A 15,807-nucleotide genomic window follows, 5' to 3' on the forward strand; every position below is an offset into this window, starting at 1 on the left:
AGTTGTAATGTTTTGCTTCCTGAAGATTACATTTTATTTACCAGAAATCATAGTATTAGCTTTTGAAATATTAGGCTGTCACTGCGTTCAAACTGTATAGAAAATAAGCGCGTTCCAACTGTATAGAAAATAAGCTCCCTTTTTCTTTTCTAGGGTATATTTCAGAAATCGCTGGGTAAAGACTGTCCACCCAGTTGTGCATCAGTACTGTTTGATTTCAAGCACGCATTCCACCTTTCAGATGCCCCAGAAAGAAGACATTCTTAAGCAACGCGTAGTAGTTGTTACTTTAAATACATCACAGTATCTATGTCAACTGGATCTTGAACCAGGTAAGATAATTTCTAAACAAGAAGTGTCTGTGCTTGAGGATTACCTTCTTCTTACCAGTATCAGTTCCTTACCCAGTTCTTTGAACTGTTGAAGAATATAGCAATGATCATCTTGAAATGATTGTCTTTTTTTTAATGAATAGATGTTTATTACAGAGCTGTAATCTGCTGGCATTCAAGTTAACCTTTTGCTTATTCTGTTTCTTCTTTATTTTAAAAAAAATAATTAAATCAAGAAGCAGTACTATGATCTGGTGTTTCTGAGATCCAAGAGGGAAAATTCCGTTTGAGATTCTGACTTTGCATATTATGCTCATTAAGATCATACTCAGTGGAGCATGTAAGCATAAATACACACAAAGAGCTTTTTTCTTGTTTTGTGAATTGTGTAGCTTTGCAAACAACTCCCACACATGCAAGCCCCATGGTATGTTAATGGGATACTTCTAGAGTTGTTTTCTAAACTGAAATACATTAGACTGATTTTTTTGAGGCAGAGGCTGCTTAGGGTTTATTGTTTTCTTGATCTCTAAATGAAATCCATTTGCTTTTTGGAGAACGTGGAATTTCCTTGCAGAAGATGTTACGGTTAGGTTTTTTATGGCTACATTTAGGCATTTGTTGCAATAGAGAAAGCTAATATGGAATTTATGGTAAATATTTCCAGGTCTTTAGATGGAAGTAACTGCTTTGTTTGGCTGTGAGCTGTGTACAGTCATGCCATAGTAATGTGTGTGCAGCTGTATGAAAGTAATCTTTTCCAAAGAAAATTGCTATATTTTTATGTATGTAATCTTAATTGGATGGTACACAAAGTCCTCTAATAGTTGGTGCTAAACCTTAATATATATATATCTATCAATGTATAAAGCCACTTCTCTTCTATACCTGTCCTGAATTTACATTTCATAACATGTAAGTCTGCTGTGGCCCAGGGTTTTTTCAAGTGCATGTTATCCAGTGCATAGATTCCCACCCACCCGCCAAACGTTTTGGTCCAATATTATCATGAGATTGAATGTAAATTTTCCTTCAACTTCTGTCCCTTTTTTTCTCCCCAACATTCCTTAAAGCCCATAACCAGCAAAGTGCTCAGGTATGTGTGCAATTTTAATGGGAAATATAGTATATAAAATAGTTAATAAGACTGATGTAATGAGGAAGTCCTTTTTGTTGTTGTTGTCCAAAGCTCTTCAAGCCTCATGGTGATGGAAAGATTTCCAGGTTTGAGAAACCTCCTGAGGCAGGTTTGCCAAGAGACAGTTCCTCTTGGTATAAGGAAAGCTCAGATAAGTTTAACTTGACATGTATCAGCAGGAGGCAGATCTGTGGGCTACTGCTGATGTCACTAGCAGTGAGTTCACCACTGTTGGCCATTTGGGTTTGAAAATTGTTTGTGTGGTTTCTAGTGGTTGCTAGAAATTAATTTGTGTAAGCCATACTGAATTTTTTCTGGTTTTGGTTGCTACCAGAATACAGAACTTTCAGTACAAATTCTTGTATTGTTATCACTTTTTATTTTATCATATTTCAAGTTTCATTTATTTGCTGATCTCTCTGTTTCACAGGGTTTTTTACACACATTCTGTTAGATGAAGCTGCGCAAGCTATGGAGTGTGAAACTATTATGCCTCTAGCATTAGCTAATAAAAACACAAGAATTGTCTTGGCTGGAGACCATATGCAAGTAAGAGCTATATAGGTTTTGCATGTAAAGTGTGTATATATAATATTTGTATTTATGTATTTCAGTTATTTACCTGCTCCAAATTTCTGTGGTATATGAATACCTCATAATATCTAATGTAGACTCGTAGTATTTCTGCTAAGCGAGAATATGCTGTTGTCCCCATCTTAAGTAAGGGAACTGAGGCAAAAAGCACATGAGTTGTCCAAGTGTCATAGGAAATCTGCGATAGAACAGACTTGGGCCTGCTCAACCACTGAACTATATGCAAATAAAATTTCATTTTGATGAGGGACACGCATAAATTCTACTGGTCGTATAATAGAGGGGGAAGCCAAGGAAAATTTAAGGGATGTTACATGCATAAGATATGGAGTATCAGGGTAGGAGTTTCTTCTACTTTTTATGACTGGTGTTCCTTGTTGCTTTTTGAAAGAATTGAAGAATACAGAGAATGTGTATGATGATTTAGACAACTTTTCTATTTTTATTAGAAGCTACATAATCTGGTAAGGATTTGAACAAGTCAGAAATAGGAAACTGAAACTAACCAGTACCTTTATGTTACTGTGACGTGTCTAGCAATTGCTTGGTTTAAAGAGTTTAGAAGAGTTTCAAGTGCTGGTTATGCATGTAACTTTACAGCCTTGTAGGCACGAGAAATCATGCTTGGACACGTCAACTTTACTTGCTTTGTTGATTTAGGCCAGATGTTATTTGTTTTTACAGATTTGCCTTTAATTCTCTTGACATTTCACAATAGCACTAGAGCGGATGTTTGCTTTGGTATAGTACTAAACGTAGTGCGGCCACCTATGATTTAATACTGCTGGATCACTTCAACTCAGGATAATAGTAATCCCAAGGACTGAGATGGTGCTTTTTAAATACAGAACTCAAAAGCGCTTTTTAGGAGATGGGAGGCTCCTAAATTCTAAATTCGGGCTAGATCTCATCAGCCCAGCAGGGTGGCTGGAGTCTTGGCTCGGGCTACACAAGTAAAGAGCTGTTCTGTAGCTCAGGTTCTTACAGAAGCTGTTCTATGAGGTATCAAGTATTGACTTTTCTAAAGTTCGTATTTATCTGAATTGAAAATAGAACTTAGAATCCGAATCAAATTCGGAATGACAAAAGAGGTTGGCTTAATTTCTACATTTAAAAATTTTATTTTAAAAATCTTTTTTCATCCTCTTGGGCTCTGTTTTTCCTGCTGTAGTAGATGACGGCGTTGTTGTTAAGCAAGCCCACTAGTATTTTAATGTAACAGTAACTAGGTCACTTGGGTTTCAGTTTTTCAAATTACTTTCTATTTAACTTTTTTGAATTGTGTTACAAATTCCTGTATTTTCTGATTTGTACTACTTTTGGTAGTAACTGTAAAGTGATTGTCAGAGTAGTGGTGTAATGTCATTCAAAACACAGGTTTGGGAGTGGTTTTTGGTTGTAGTTTTTTGGTGGTGTTTTTGTTTTTTTTTTTTTTGTTAAACAGCTCTCTGCTTTGAGTTATTCATCTTGGCAAGCCACAAAGAAAAACTCAGGTATAAGGGTTCTTCTCTCCTCCATACATAGTTACTGAATGTTTTATTATTCCTTTAAGAGCATGCTGGTCTCTTGCCACTTTTGCAGTAGAAATGGGCATTTCTGTGGAATAGCCATGGTATATTCTTCCAGCTATGAATGTACAGTAAAAGTAAGGTTTCATTTTTGTTGTGATGCAAAATACGTATGTTGGGAGCATGACATTCCAAGTCCACATATTTAGTTACATTTTCTTTGTATGTGTGTGTCTATTACAGCTCAGTCCTTTTGTCTACAGTGAATTTGCCAGGGAAAGAAACCTTCATGTTTCATTGCTTGATCGGCTCTATGAGCACTACCCCGCAGAATTTCCATGCAGGATCTTGCTGTGTGAGAACTATCGCTCCCATGAAGCTATCATCAAGTAGGTGTGAACTTTTTCACTGTATCATGTGCTGCTTTGACTGGTGTGAGTGAACAAAAACGACTCTTCAGCCAAGCACAGCTGAATGAAGAGAGAAGCGCTGTGTGTTTCTGTAATGAAATCGTAGTTGTTTCCAAAGTTAATTAGTACAGTAATTCTTTGTTACTAAGTTGAAATTCAGTGTCCTAAAACAGATGCCAGGGGTTCAGTTAGGCGTATGACAGACCTCTCCATCAGGTGGGGATGCTTTGGCTGCAAGATTGGCACAGTAAGCCAAAGAAGAGCTAACTTTCCCTTTTTAACCATTATCCAGTACATTATATAGGGTCTGTGTTTGTTTAAACTGTTTCAGAGTTTTAGAATTACTAGGGTGGATTATCTTGGAATAGTAAGCTATGTGCAATGTAAGGAATGTGTGGATGTACAGCTACGAACAGATAAAAAATAGGTCAAGTTTTGGGCATGTTTCTGTTCTGTTGTCTTCTTTTATTACTTCTTGTAAGACACATTAATCAGTAGGTTTGCATTTTTATGGTATGATAAACTAATGGCTGCTAGTGTAATGAACTCATCCATGAGCAGTGCTGGAAAGAATCAGTGCAATCATGGGGAAAAATGCTAAAGTTTAAATTCTAGCTCAGATATGTACTGAGGAATGTTATGTTGGTATCCCGTCATACTAATTAGGTTATCACTGTGTTCAAAGCAATAGCAGAAGTATTTAAGCGCTCTGGGGAATCAGAAGTGAGAATGTAACATATTTTGTTATACAGCTTGATCTGTCTTCATTTTACAGACCTTGTAATTATAGACTGAGTGATGCTAAATTTCTTACACGTTTCTTGAAATTGTAAGTTTGAAATGAGAGGGAATCTCAGTAGCAAGAGATCGTTTCAGCTTTTGGTTAGAGATCACTTCCATGAAGTTTGACTCAGAAAAATCATGAAAATTCACTTCAGCAGTTGGAGTTCAGACAGTACATTCCTAGAAGGACCCACTGTGTTGAGCACTGAGACAGGAATTGCATAAATACGGCTGGGGCTACTCATCTGTCTAGTGAAAGTCCAGTGTGCCCAATTGCACTAGAAAGTGTTGCTGTGTGAAGTGGAACCTGCGAAATACTCTGATGGTGGTCCATTTAGGAGATTGTCTCAAGTCTACTTTTTTTTTTTTTTTTTAATAATGTGGAATTTCCCCTGACAAATGGGACCCCGGCATTTAAGACAGAAGTAAGGTTAGGAGGGTGGTTCGTGGTGGGCTCATTGAGCATACCTACCTAACTGAAGTAGAGACCACAAGAAATGAAGGAAAGAACAAGCCATTAGTTTAGCCTGACTTCGGAGTGGTGATTGGAAAAAACAGTCCTTGTAGAAAGGGTGTTTTATTGTTCAATGAGAACTCAGTACTAAGAATTAATTTGCGGAAGAAATCGTTTGTTTTGCTCATTGGCAGCTGTGGAGTGCTGCAACTCAGTCCACAGAAAAGATGTGTATTCTTCAGGATTGTTGAGCGTAAGCCGGTTCTGGTCAATAGTGGGCTGCAGTTTGATGGTGATTTGGTAGCAGACTGATTTCTTTAGCTTCTCCACGACCAGTTATTTACATCTTGAGCTACAATAGTTGTAAGCCGGGAAGAACTAGGTGGGCGCATGCCTGCACGGTCTCCCGCTTTTGTCACCTTCATGTCAGGCTGTATTCGTGTTACTGCATTCACAGAGTTGGACCTGGAGAACATTAAGGTCAGAGGCTAAGCATTCAAAAGTTAGATTATACCAGAATTCACTAACTAATGAAAACCAGTACATTGGTTTAGCGCTATTGTGCATGCAAATAGTATACAGTACTTACAGTACTACCAATAGTAACCTGCAGTCTCTGCTTGCTGGTTTTTTGTCTCGTTCGATTCAGTTTGTCTTCTTCCCTCCTGCTTTTCCCCGTGAAAGTAGTTCTTGCCTCATTTCTTTTTCATTTCAAACCAGCTTCTGTAATGCCTGCTGCCAGCAGAGGAAGCATGTTCTCGTCGTGTTTCTGATGACTGGCAACACAGATTGGGCTGGAGCAGAAGTCACAGAGGAAAAGCTGGCTTGAAAGCTGAACGCTTGGCCTGTCTTGTGCTCAGCAGGCACGAAATCTTTAGTAAATTTATCTTCCAAGTTCAATGGCTCTTACATGACGTAAGCAGGCTCGTTGTCCAGCCAGCCTGAGGAATAACCAGTGCCAGACAGCAAGTGTTCCTTATGCCCAGCTTCAAGTCGCCAGAACTTCTGAGTGAAACATTAGTGAGAATGTTAGTAACTTTGAGCTTTAGATTAGAAGAAAATACTGCCTTTGTAGACAAAGTGTTGAAAAAACATATTTTAATGCCTTCTGCTCGTCTGCAGTATGGAAATAGCAGTTCAGAGAAATCACTTGAACATGCCGAGTAGTAATCAGTGGTTCGATGTTCCTTATGAAGTATTTTGTGATTGAATATTTTATCAGTGAGATTTGCATATTTTATCAGTGAACTCATATGTAGACTCCACATTTTATTCTGTTTTGCCTTGTTACAGTTATACATCCGAACTTTTCTATGAAGGTAAATTGATGGCAAGTGGAAAGCAGCCAGCACACAAAGATTTCTACCCTTTGACTTTCTTCACAGCACGTGGAGAAGATGTGCAAGAAAAAAATAGTACAGCTTTTTACAATAATGCAGAGGTAACTCTTCTTTGGCTTTATTCTTGATGGTTTTCTTAAAGCTCCACTCCCCCCAAATTTATTGGTTTCTGCTCAGTGTAGGTGGAAGATGTAACCTGTCCTCTACTAGGGAGGGGAACATGGACTTTGCTGAACATGAAGGAGTGAATATTGCAATTGTAGTAAACATTTCCACTAATTTATTTTATTTTTTTCTTTGCAAATTATATGCTGCATATAGTTCTCTTGGGCTCGTTCTTCAGGTTGTCTTTCTGATGGTTTCTGTGACATTCTGATGTCTTAGTTGTATCTTAGCAACTGAGAGTAACTGCAATTTGAAGTAAAACTTAGATTTCTTTGACTGTTGTAGAAATGTTCCCACTCAGTCCTCTGGAGTAACATTTCATATTTGCTGTAATATGTTTAGGATCAGTGTCTAACTGATCATGTGCAGATGAGATATTTTTTTTTTTGTAGGTGACAGCTTAAGCTTGTTCTCAATATGTTTGTTTCACAGAGGTTTATTTGTGTTCTTCAAAAATTACTTTCATTCTCATTCCTTCCCTTGAGTTAAACCCTCCCCCCCAGCCCAAACCAAACAAAAACACATGCACACCCCCCCCCCGACGCCCCTGTCCACACCAGACGCACCCCCCTATCCCAGCTTGGTAATAACTTTTTATAGCAGAAGATGCCTTTTTCCAGTCACCTTGAGTTAGGGGAGGGTTGACCCAGCTCCCTTCCGCCCGCCCCCACCGAAAAGATGTCTTAAGAAATATCCTTGACATTTAAAGAAAAACAAAGGCATAGCAGTCATTATTTTTTAATAAACTTAGAGGAATTTTAACTGAAGTTAGGATGCAGTTAACCAGCAGTATTTATTATGAAGCACTGCAGAGCTGCCTGTTTCCCCTTGTTGATCATTGTGCAGTTCATCTGGTGCACAGTTTTTAACCTTTTTGTTGTTGTGCTGCACTCGTTATGCATTCTTTGATATATTAAAAGATCTACTTAAGTTAGCAGATCCAATGACTCCTGGACACATGACTGAAAAAAAACTGAAGGCACCTGACTACTTTCATTAATCTACTTGAATTGCTTTGCCATTTAAAAAAAAGTTGTATAAACCTAAAAATATCTTCAGTGGCCAAGTAACTGTCTGAAAACTGTGAGTCATTAGTAGCTACAGGCAGAAATGAAGGACAACAGCTGCTTAAATACCAACATGAAAAACTGAAATTCAGATGATGAGAGAGATTTTTGCTTTTGACCCTTAATGGACTTTAGCATTGGGGCATCTTATGGTTCATTGGTGCCTGTATTAAGTATTAATCTGGAAAATACACTTTCCATTTTTGGCTTTAATTCTAAAATTTTCCTATATGGTGTTAATTCTAAATACATATCCAGCAGCTATATGCTTTCAGAGAAGCTTGCCGAAATACCTGCAAAAGATCTTTTTTTGTGCTTTGGTTTTCATAGACAGCAAAGTTTTTTCCAGTATCCTTTGTCAGTAGAACTAGCTTTTAAATACAAGAATTTATGTTGCAAAATGTTATATTCAGGATTTGCTCAGAAACAGCCACCTGTTTTCCATACTTTCTGAAAATGTGAAACTATAAAAAAGAAACTGTGACTTTTTAAGGATTAATAGATTTTTTATTTATTTGCTTCCTCCTGATTTTTTTTAAATTCTTGAGCTTTTCAATACACTGTTCCAGTTCAGATACATTTTTTAAAAATATACACTTAAATGAGAATGTCTGTCATGTAAGTAGATCTTAGATGCTAAGAAGTCAACATAAACCAACAGACTCTTAGCAGTTAGGAACTACTATGCTTTATAGTATTGTACATACCCATTGTGATTCGTATCCCTCCTCATGTTCCTGAAATGTCCATAAAAATCCCTAGAATTCCCGCTTACCGATTCAAAAAAGAGATACTATAAAAGTTGGAAGCATTCCATTTATTTTTAACACCCCCTTTCTGCAGCCAAAGATAACTGGGTGAGCAGGGAAGAGAAGAAAGTTAGGAATGCTTGAGGTTCTTGTCGGAAAGACTATCTGCCTGGGTTCCATGAAGAGGCTGAGCTTGCATTGTGATGCTGTAGGAAAACTGCGTTCATCAATTATCATGCTTTATATAGCTGGATAAATATTTATTAAATGACATATTGACAGTTTCTGAATGACATGGTGAATGCAAATGTAAAAAAAAAGGGGGAACTACAAACCTTTTCTGAATTTATTCAGAAATACCTTCTGTAGCGCGGTATCTGTTCGGTGTGTTGAAACAGAAGCTGCTATGCCTGGTGCTTTTTTGGCAGGAGGTAACTTTGAGCCTGTCTCCTCACAGGAGGAGGTTTTTGGGTTTTATTACTCATTAGTCCTCTCAGGTGGCACGCTTAATAGTATTTTATAGAGATGAGCTAGCAGTTGATGGATAATCTGAAACTCCTGATGGTATCCTTTGGAATGGAAGTGATTCTGCTCTGGAGTCATCAAATTCTAATATGACATATATAAAATCCAGAATAAAAATAAAATAATCCTATTTAGGCAGTATATTTACTTCGGAAATTAAATAAACTATGGTAAGAAATGTCCTACTGCGCTTGACATTTTCATAAGAGCATAAGCATGAAAATTAAGGTTATTGATATAATTTCCCTGCTTGTACTTGAAAGGTGACATTTTTGTGAGCAAAGTTTTATATTAAGGTTGAAAAAAGGTGCTGTATAGTAAATACATTGTTTTAATACATGATATTTTAGAGTATCACTATGAAATGCAAGAGTATTATTGCTTCTTCAGTAAAACTATGTAATACTCTGTCACGTAAACGTTTTAGAGCTTTAAAAGTCAAATTCGCTTATCAAAGAATGATCTTCGGTGGAGCATACTTTTAAGAATTCTGACTTTCTTTTAAGGTGTTTGAGGTAGTAGAGCGTGTTGAAGAATTAAGAAGAAAATGGCCTGTTGCCTGGGGCAAATTGGATGATGGCAGTATAGGTGTCGTAACACCTTATGCTGATCAAGTGTTCAGAATTCGGGCTGAACTTCGGAAAAAAAGACTGTCTGATGTCAGTGTAGAGAGAGTACTAAACGTTCAGGGTAAGTAAGAGTTACATGTCTCAAAGATATGCTAAGGAAGTGAAAAGTGTGACTGGTGAAATTAAGTAAGACTTACTAAAATAATCTTAAAACGATTGGAACAAAAGGAGAGCTGTGATGTAGTCCATAAAAAACGAGGTATCAAAATCAAATTGGCAAGTATGCTGATTATATGTTACTCCAACATTGGATACCAAAGCAATAAACTTTATTTATTTATCTTTTTTCAAAATTAAGTTCAAGCTTACCTAAAAAAATGAATTGATTTAATGAAAAATTGAAAATGTGAAAACTGCTGGATTTTTATGATGAGTTCCAAGTAAAAATGTAACAAGGCTTTTGCCTCGAAATGTTTTACTGATTTTTGCATTTGTGGAATAGACTGTAAAAAGGAATCCATGAATTTAGGTATGTGATCCTGGAATCACATTGATAACAAGAATTTTGTGTAGGTGTAGCCTGTTGCTAGGTTGCAGTTTTAGTCAGTAATAAACAAAGGAAGATAATAAAGTAGCTGAGTGACAGTGAGTGGTGTGTTCTATCATGGTAGGTACTTGTATATTTGGGAAATTTTGAAATATGAAACAAGAATGTCCAGAACTTTTTTTTTTTTTTTTTAAGGTAGAATAAATAAATCCATCCAAGATCTGTTATCGGCTGACTGGCAACATTGTAAAGATAGCTAGCATTCCAGAAAGTTCTGGAGTGATTAATATCAAGATGAAAAATAAGTTTTTTAAAGAGAAAATATTCTTGTAATAGAATGTGCTATTTATAGTGCATCTTTTAAAATTTTTAAATCTTATTATTCTTGCATAAAGCTATTCATGTGAAGGGTAGCTTCTTCAGAATATCTAGGTGTGAAATCTGGCTGGCAAGTGCAGTGGTCTGATGGTGTTACCAGCAGAAATAGCTACAATTATCTCAGACCTTTGTTTTTTGTTTCCTTTTAGGAAAACAGTTCAGAGTTTTGTTTCTCAGCACAGTACGAACACGGCACACATGCAAACATAAGCAAACACCAATTAAAAGGAAAGAGCAGTTACTGGAGGATTCAACAGAAGACTTGGATTATGGGTTTCTGTCTAATTACAAACTGCTGAACACTGCCATTACAAGAGCACAGTCCTTGGTGGCTGTGGTGGGAGATCCTATCGCTTTATGTTCCATTGGAAGATGCAGGTACTTCATATATGTTTCGTAGTTAATCAAGGCTAAGGATGATAGAAAATGTGTTTATCTGTGACTGATGGATTTAATAAAAAAGATGGATTTTCTTTCAGGTGCCAAATAAGACACAGCATATTTAAACCCTTAAAATAACTGTATAATGAAATTAAAATTCTTCATGTGTATATCCATACAAATACCACGAAGATGGCAAAGCGTTAGTTGTGTTCCCAGCTCTTGCAGAGGCTTGAATCTGCAGGCGTGATTTCAGCTTGCCCAACGCGTGCTGCTGAAGCTCACCCCTCGGGCCGAGCAGGCAGGTGTAGCCCCACGCAGACTGAGGAGCGTTGTCGTACGCCGCGGTGGCTCCTGCGATGCCATCTGCCAGGTCACCGTGGAGCTGGAAGCATGCAGTTGTGCAAGGGCCACCCTGTCCCCCGATTAGTAAGTCTTGCTCACAGGGAAGAGAGGGGACATTTTGTTTTCAATGATAGTGAAGAAAACCACTCCAGACGAGAGGCAGAGCGTTTTAGTATCCTCTGTGGGTGGACAAGTCTGGCTTTTTTTGTTGCTTTTTTGGGTTTGGTTTGTTCTGGTTTTACCTTCTTATCCAGAGTCACCACATAAAACAGCCTACAGAGAAAAAGTGTGAGATATCCACCACCTGGTCGTTGATAAACTGTCTTTTAATGTATTTATAGTTGCTCTAGTTTTTACTTGACAGTAACAATTGAAGAAGCTTCATTTTATTTTCTAGTGGTTTTGTTAATATGCCTGTTATAATTTTATTATTTTATCTATAAATAAAAGTAATATATAATTTGGAATTAAAAATTGTGACGTAATGTAGTATTGTGAAGTTGAATATTATGGCAGTTGTATGAGAGTAGAAGACTTGAAAACCATTATTTGTGTTTTTATGTGTCTTCATGATATTAGGAAAAAACTCATTAAGATTTGAGTGAATTTACTTTTTATAGACCTAAATGAAGAAATGTGAAAAATGCTAAGAGATGTAAACACTGATGTTAAGGATACCAAGTTGTTGGTCTTCAAAGGTTTCTTCTTTGATGGAAGAGCTGAAATTTTGGGATGATCAGAGATAAACCCTGAGGCTTATTTCTCGAAGAGAGGAAATGCTGCACTGACTACATTATTAAAATAAAGCTAAAAATATGTGTTAGTTGTTTTATCTATGTTGTGTTCTACTTTCCTGAGCAGTATTCATCTACTGTATTGAAAATGGATGCGGTTTTCAAAGATTAGGATTGAAAACCCAAATGGAAACCAAACTTTTGATATGAAATGTGACCTGAATTCAACCACATACCTGCTGGGGACGTCACGAGCATCCATACATTAACACAGTGATTGGCTCTAAACCGCTAATAACTTCTTATTAAAAGAGAAGTAACGGCTGTGGTTTTATTTTACTTTTCCCATTACCTGCCTGGTTTTCTTTTTAGACACAATCTGGTTTATGTAACTGATGAGAAGGAGCTCTGTGCCTCCCGAGCACTTGATCCATAAATGATGTCTGTTACAGTCTGCTGGTAACAGTCTCTAGTCCATCATGATGCTTACGCTGCAGAGATTCATGACTAGCTGTAGAGGTTGCCGTGCTGTGCTGACGGAGGTTTCTCTTACCACTTGTTCGGAAATTACTCTGAGTTGATAAATTTTGCTTCTTTTCCCTACGTTGGGGTTCAGGATGTGCGGTGTTGCCTAAGTCGGAGAGTTAGTTCATCCCTGGTTAGTCTAGCTAGGACCATTATTGGTTCTCTAACCATTTGTTTAAATACAGCTTTTGTTGGAGAACGATCATGCATTGTACTCTGAATCCCAACGGGGAAGATAACCTCCTGAATTTTGAGTGTTGAGGCTTTAAATTAGATACTCAAGGGGGACCCAGTTTTCAAATGTGGGAGCTCAGCAGTTTCTCCAAGTATGGCTCCTTCAACATATCTGAAATAGGGCATGCAAAAACTTGTTAAAATCCAAGTATAGGCTATCAGCATGGTACATGAGTTAGTCTTGGCAGTTAGGGATTGAGTTTGCTTTTCGAAGAACAGCAGCTTTATGTATGTATAGCTGCTCAAAATTATAAACCCGAAAGATAATTAAGAAACAAGGAGCAGCGGAGCTTTATTAAGATGTATCTCAAGCTTTCGCTTTAATACACCATTGTCTTGTTTCACTGAATAATTGAACGTTCACCCTTTGAAATAGTGCTGGAGGGGCTCAGGCATGCTGCTGGAAAGATGGTTCTTTTTTAGTACAACAGGAGTACAGAAGTCTGAAAGAAGTGACATTTCGTTAGGAAAAACAGACCTCAAAAAAGTTTAGAGAGTACTTGAATTTTATAAATATTCTAATACCTGTCAAAATGAGTCAAGGCTCTGTAATGATAGTTGTAGAGAGCTTTGTGAAGTATGCCCAGGGTAATCATTACATTTCTGTGTGTTGCAATCGGACCAGACAGGGCTGTTTTGGCAGACACTCACTTTAAACTCCAGAGCACACTGTAAAACAGAGGCAGCGGTATTTTATTCTCTGTTCTTACACCCCAGTACAAGTGTTCCATGTGTAGAGAGACTGCTTGGGGCATTTTAAGCAGAAGTGGATAGGTCTCAGTGGATTTGTGGTACTTGGCAGTGGGTTTGGTGACTGAATTGATTAATCGGAGGGAGTTCCGTCATTAAAGCATCCCAGCGAAGTATTTCATTTTGGTTTTTAATCCTTGCTTAAAACCTTGCAAGATACATTTGCCTTACAGGGAAATGCAGAAAAAGGGCCATCTTGTATTCTGAATTTTAAAAGAGCATTTCTTCCCTCTATAAAATCACAACAGAAGATGGGCTTTTAGGGAAAACTATTTTGAATTCTTAAATACATCAGTAACATTACAGTATTCTTGCAGGAGAGGCACTTACTCTTTTTCACAAGCCAGGTACTCAGCAAAATGTGACACTGCTGTTAAAATTAGCATGTAGCAATCTCATTTTACAGGTTTTGGGGAAATAACAGTATAACAGTGCTTGCTTATAGGCCAGACCTTATTACTGAGGTCTCTCTCTCTATATATATACTCTCTATATATCTGTATATATCTATAGATATAGACTCTATATAACTAGAGTGAGTTATAGTCAAGTCCACCTTTAAGATCATTGTCTTTTTAATACTCTTTAAAAATAATTTTCATTACACTTGATTTTTTGAAAGAGAACAACTCGATCAGGTGTTTGGTTTTCTTTTTAAGTGACATCTTCAGATCTTATTTAAATAGCTTTTAAGCTTAAGTAACTTCACCTAAAAATTCCCTTGAGGTTAAAAAGAAATAAATTGTAAGTCTAAAATTTTTGTGTAGATCTGGCTGTGGATATTGAAAACGTAAAGGCTTTTTTTTGTAAGCAACAGAAAGACACGTCATGAGAAAGCAGAAGATGGGTAGGAATTCTCTTCTATTACATGGTTTAAATAACCCCTCCACCCTCCAAAAAGTTGGATACAGAATTTTTCTAGTGGTCACGTGTCATCTGATGGTTGTCTTTCTGGCTTGACACACCTTCTACATTTTAAAGGAGTATCTAACACACGGTGAAATAGGTGCTTTTGTTTTCCACCAGAGGATCTCAACGGCCCTCTAGATACTCCTCTGACATTTTCATGTGACTCTGAAGTGTTTCCCAAGAGTAGTTTTGAGGGTATATCTTGACTTTGGTATTTGTGACACTGGAATTGAATGACCTATTTAAATTCGTAGAATCTTTTGGGCATGTTCTGGGACTGACAATCTATATAATCCCTGTGACTCTTTGAGCTTTATTAAATTCCATAAATCACATGCTTTCCAGAATTCTAAGCATTTTATTCACTGTGTTTTATTTTCTAGGAAAAAATTCCAAGTCAGACCTGTCTGTGACCATATTTAAATGTGATATACACATGGTATTTAAATGTGATACACAGTGCTGTGATCTGATATGTGTGGACAGACCCATATGTCCATTTTAAGTGACTGGGGAGCTTTGCATTATGCTGTGGGGTTCAGATGCGTGGATCAGGTTGCAGGATGGCTGGCTTGGTGTGTAAAATGAGCATACATGAAAAATAAAAATGCCACACAGTTATATTAAATCTATTTTAATTTTAACAGCACCCATCGAGTCTTACTCCTTTTTATTGTTTCTAAAAATTGTTTCCATAGGAAATTTTGGGAAAGGTTTATTGCCCTATGTCACGAGAATGAAAGTCTCCATGGTATCACATTTGAACAGATCAAAGCTCAGCTGGAAGCTTTGGAGTTAAAGAAAACTTATGTGTTGAACCCACTGGCTCCAGAGTTTATCCCCCGAGCTCTTCGGCACCAACATTCAGCGAATGCCACCAAACAGCAGCAGTCGCCACCAAAGGTAAGGTTTTACTGATGATGAATTTTGTCAGGAGGTGGAAGTGAATGTAGAAATACCTTTTGAGAAATGATATAAAAAGGAACAAGTTGTTTGTTTTAAAATGGCATCAATGCAGTCAGCTATGAATGCAAATTCCAGAGGGATCCTCGGCATTTTCAAGTGAAAGCTCTAGGCTTGTATTATAATACAGTATTTAGCAACATAGCTCGGGGTTGTCCAAGCCTTGTTTCCTTACTGAAAGATAAACCTTGGGTCACGCTGTTCATTGACTGTGTTGCACCGACTCTGATGAATTTCAACCATGGATCTTGGCCTCAGTATTTAGATAAGGCAAATGAAAGCTTCTGAACAAGAGGCAATCCCTGTCCCGAGCAGCTTGTGCTCTGACTGTACCCCAAAAACCAGCGGGTTGATGTAGCAGTGGCAAGAAGTACAAGGAAGCAACAAAGTAATAAATAGCGATTTGG

General features: G+C 37.4%; 1 protein-coding gene across 4 annotated transcripts in view; it reads left to right on the forward strand.

Moving 5' to 3' along the window:
* HELZ (helicase with zinc finger) overlaps nucleotides 1–15,807 on the forward strand; it is a 98,275-nt gene that overhangs the window by 62,642 nt on the left and 19,826 nt on the right. For all 4 annotated transcript variants that reach the window (XM_080389068.1, XM_080389069.1, XM_080389070.1 and 1 more), the window contains 7 exons: nucleotides 154–332; nucleotides 1,901–2,019; nucleotides 3,816–3,961; nucleotides 6,513–6,660; nucleotides 9,572–9,755; nucleotides 10,709–10,937; nucleotides 15,136–15,340. In XM_080389068.1, the coding sequence (XP_080245194.1) occupies nucleotides 154–332; nucleotides 1,901–2,019; nucleotides 3,816–3,961; nucleotides 6,513–6,660; nucleotides 9,572–9,755; nucleotides 10,709–10,937; nucleotides 15,136–15,340 (1,210 nt within the window). The remainder of the gene's footprint in view (nucleotides 1–153; nucleotides 333–1,900; nucleotides 2,020–3,815; nucleotides 3,962–6,512; nucleotides 6,661–9,571; nucleotides 9,756–10,708; nucleotides 10,938–15,135; nucleotides 15,341–15,807) is intronic.

Source organism: Falco punctatus (genome assembly GCF_963210335.1).
Source record: "Falco punctatus genome assembly, chromosome: 1".
NCBI lineage: Eukaryota > Metazoa > Chordata > Aves > Falconiformes > Falconidae > Falco > Falco punctatus.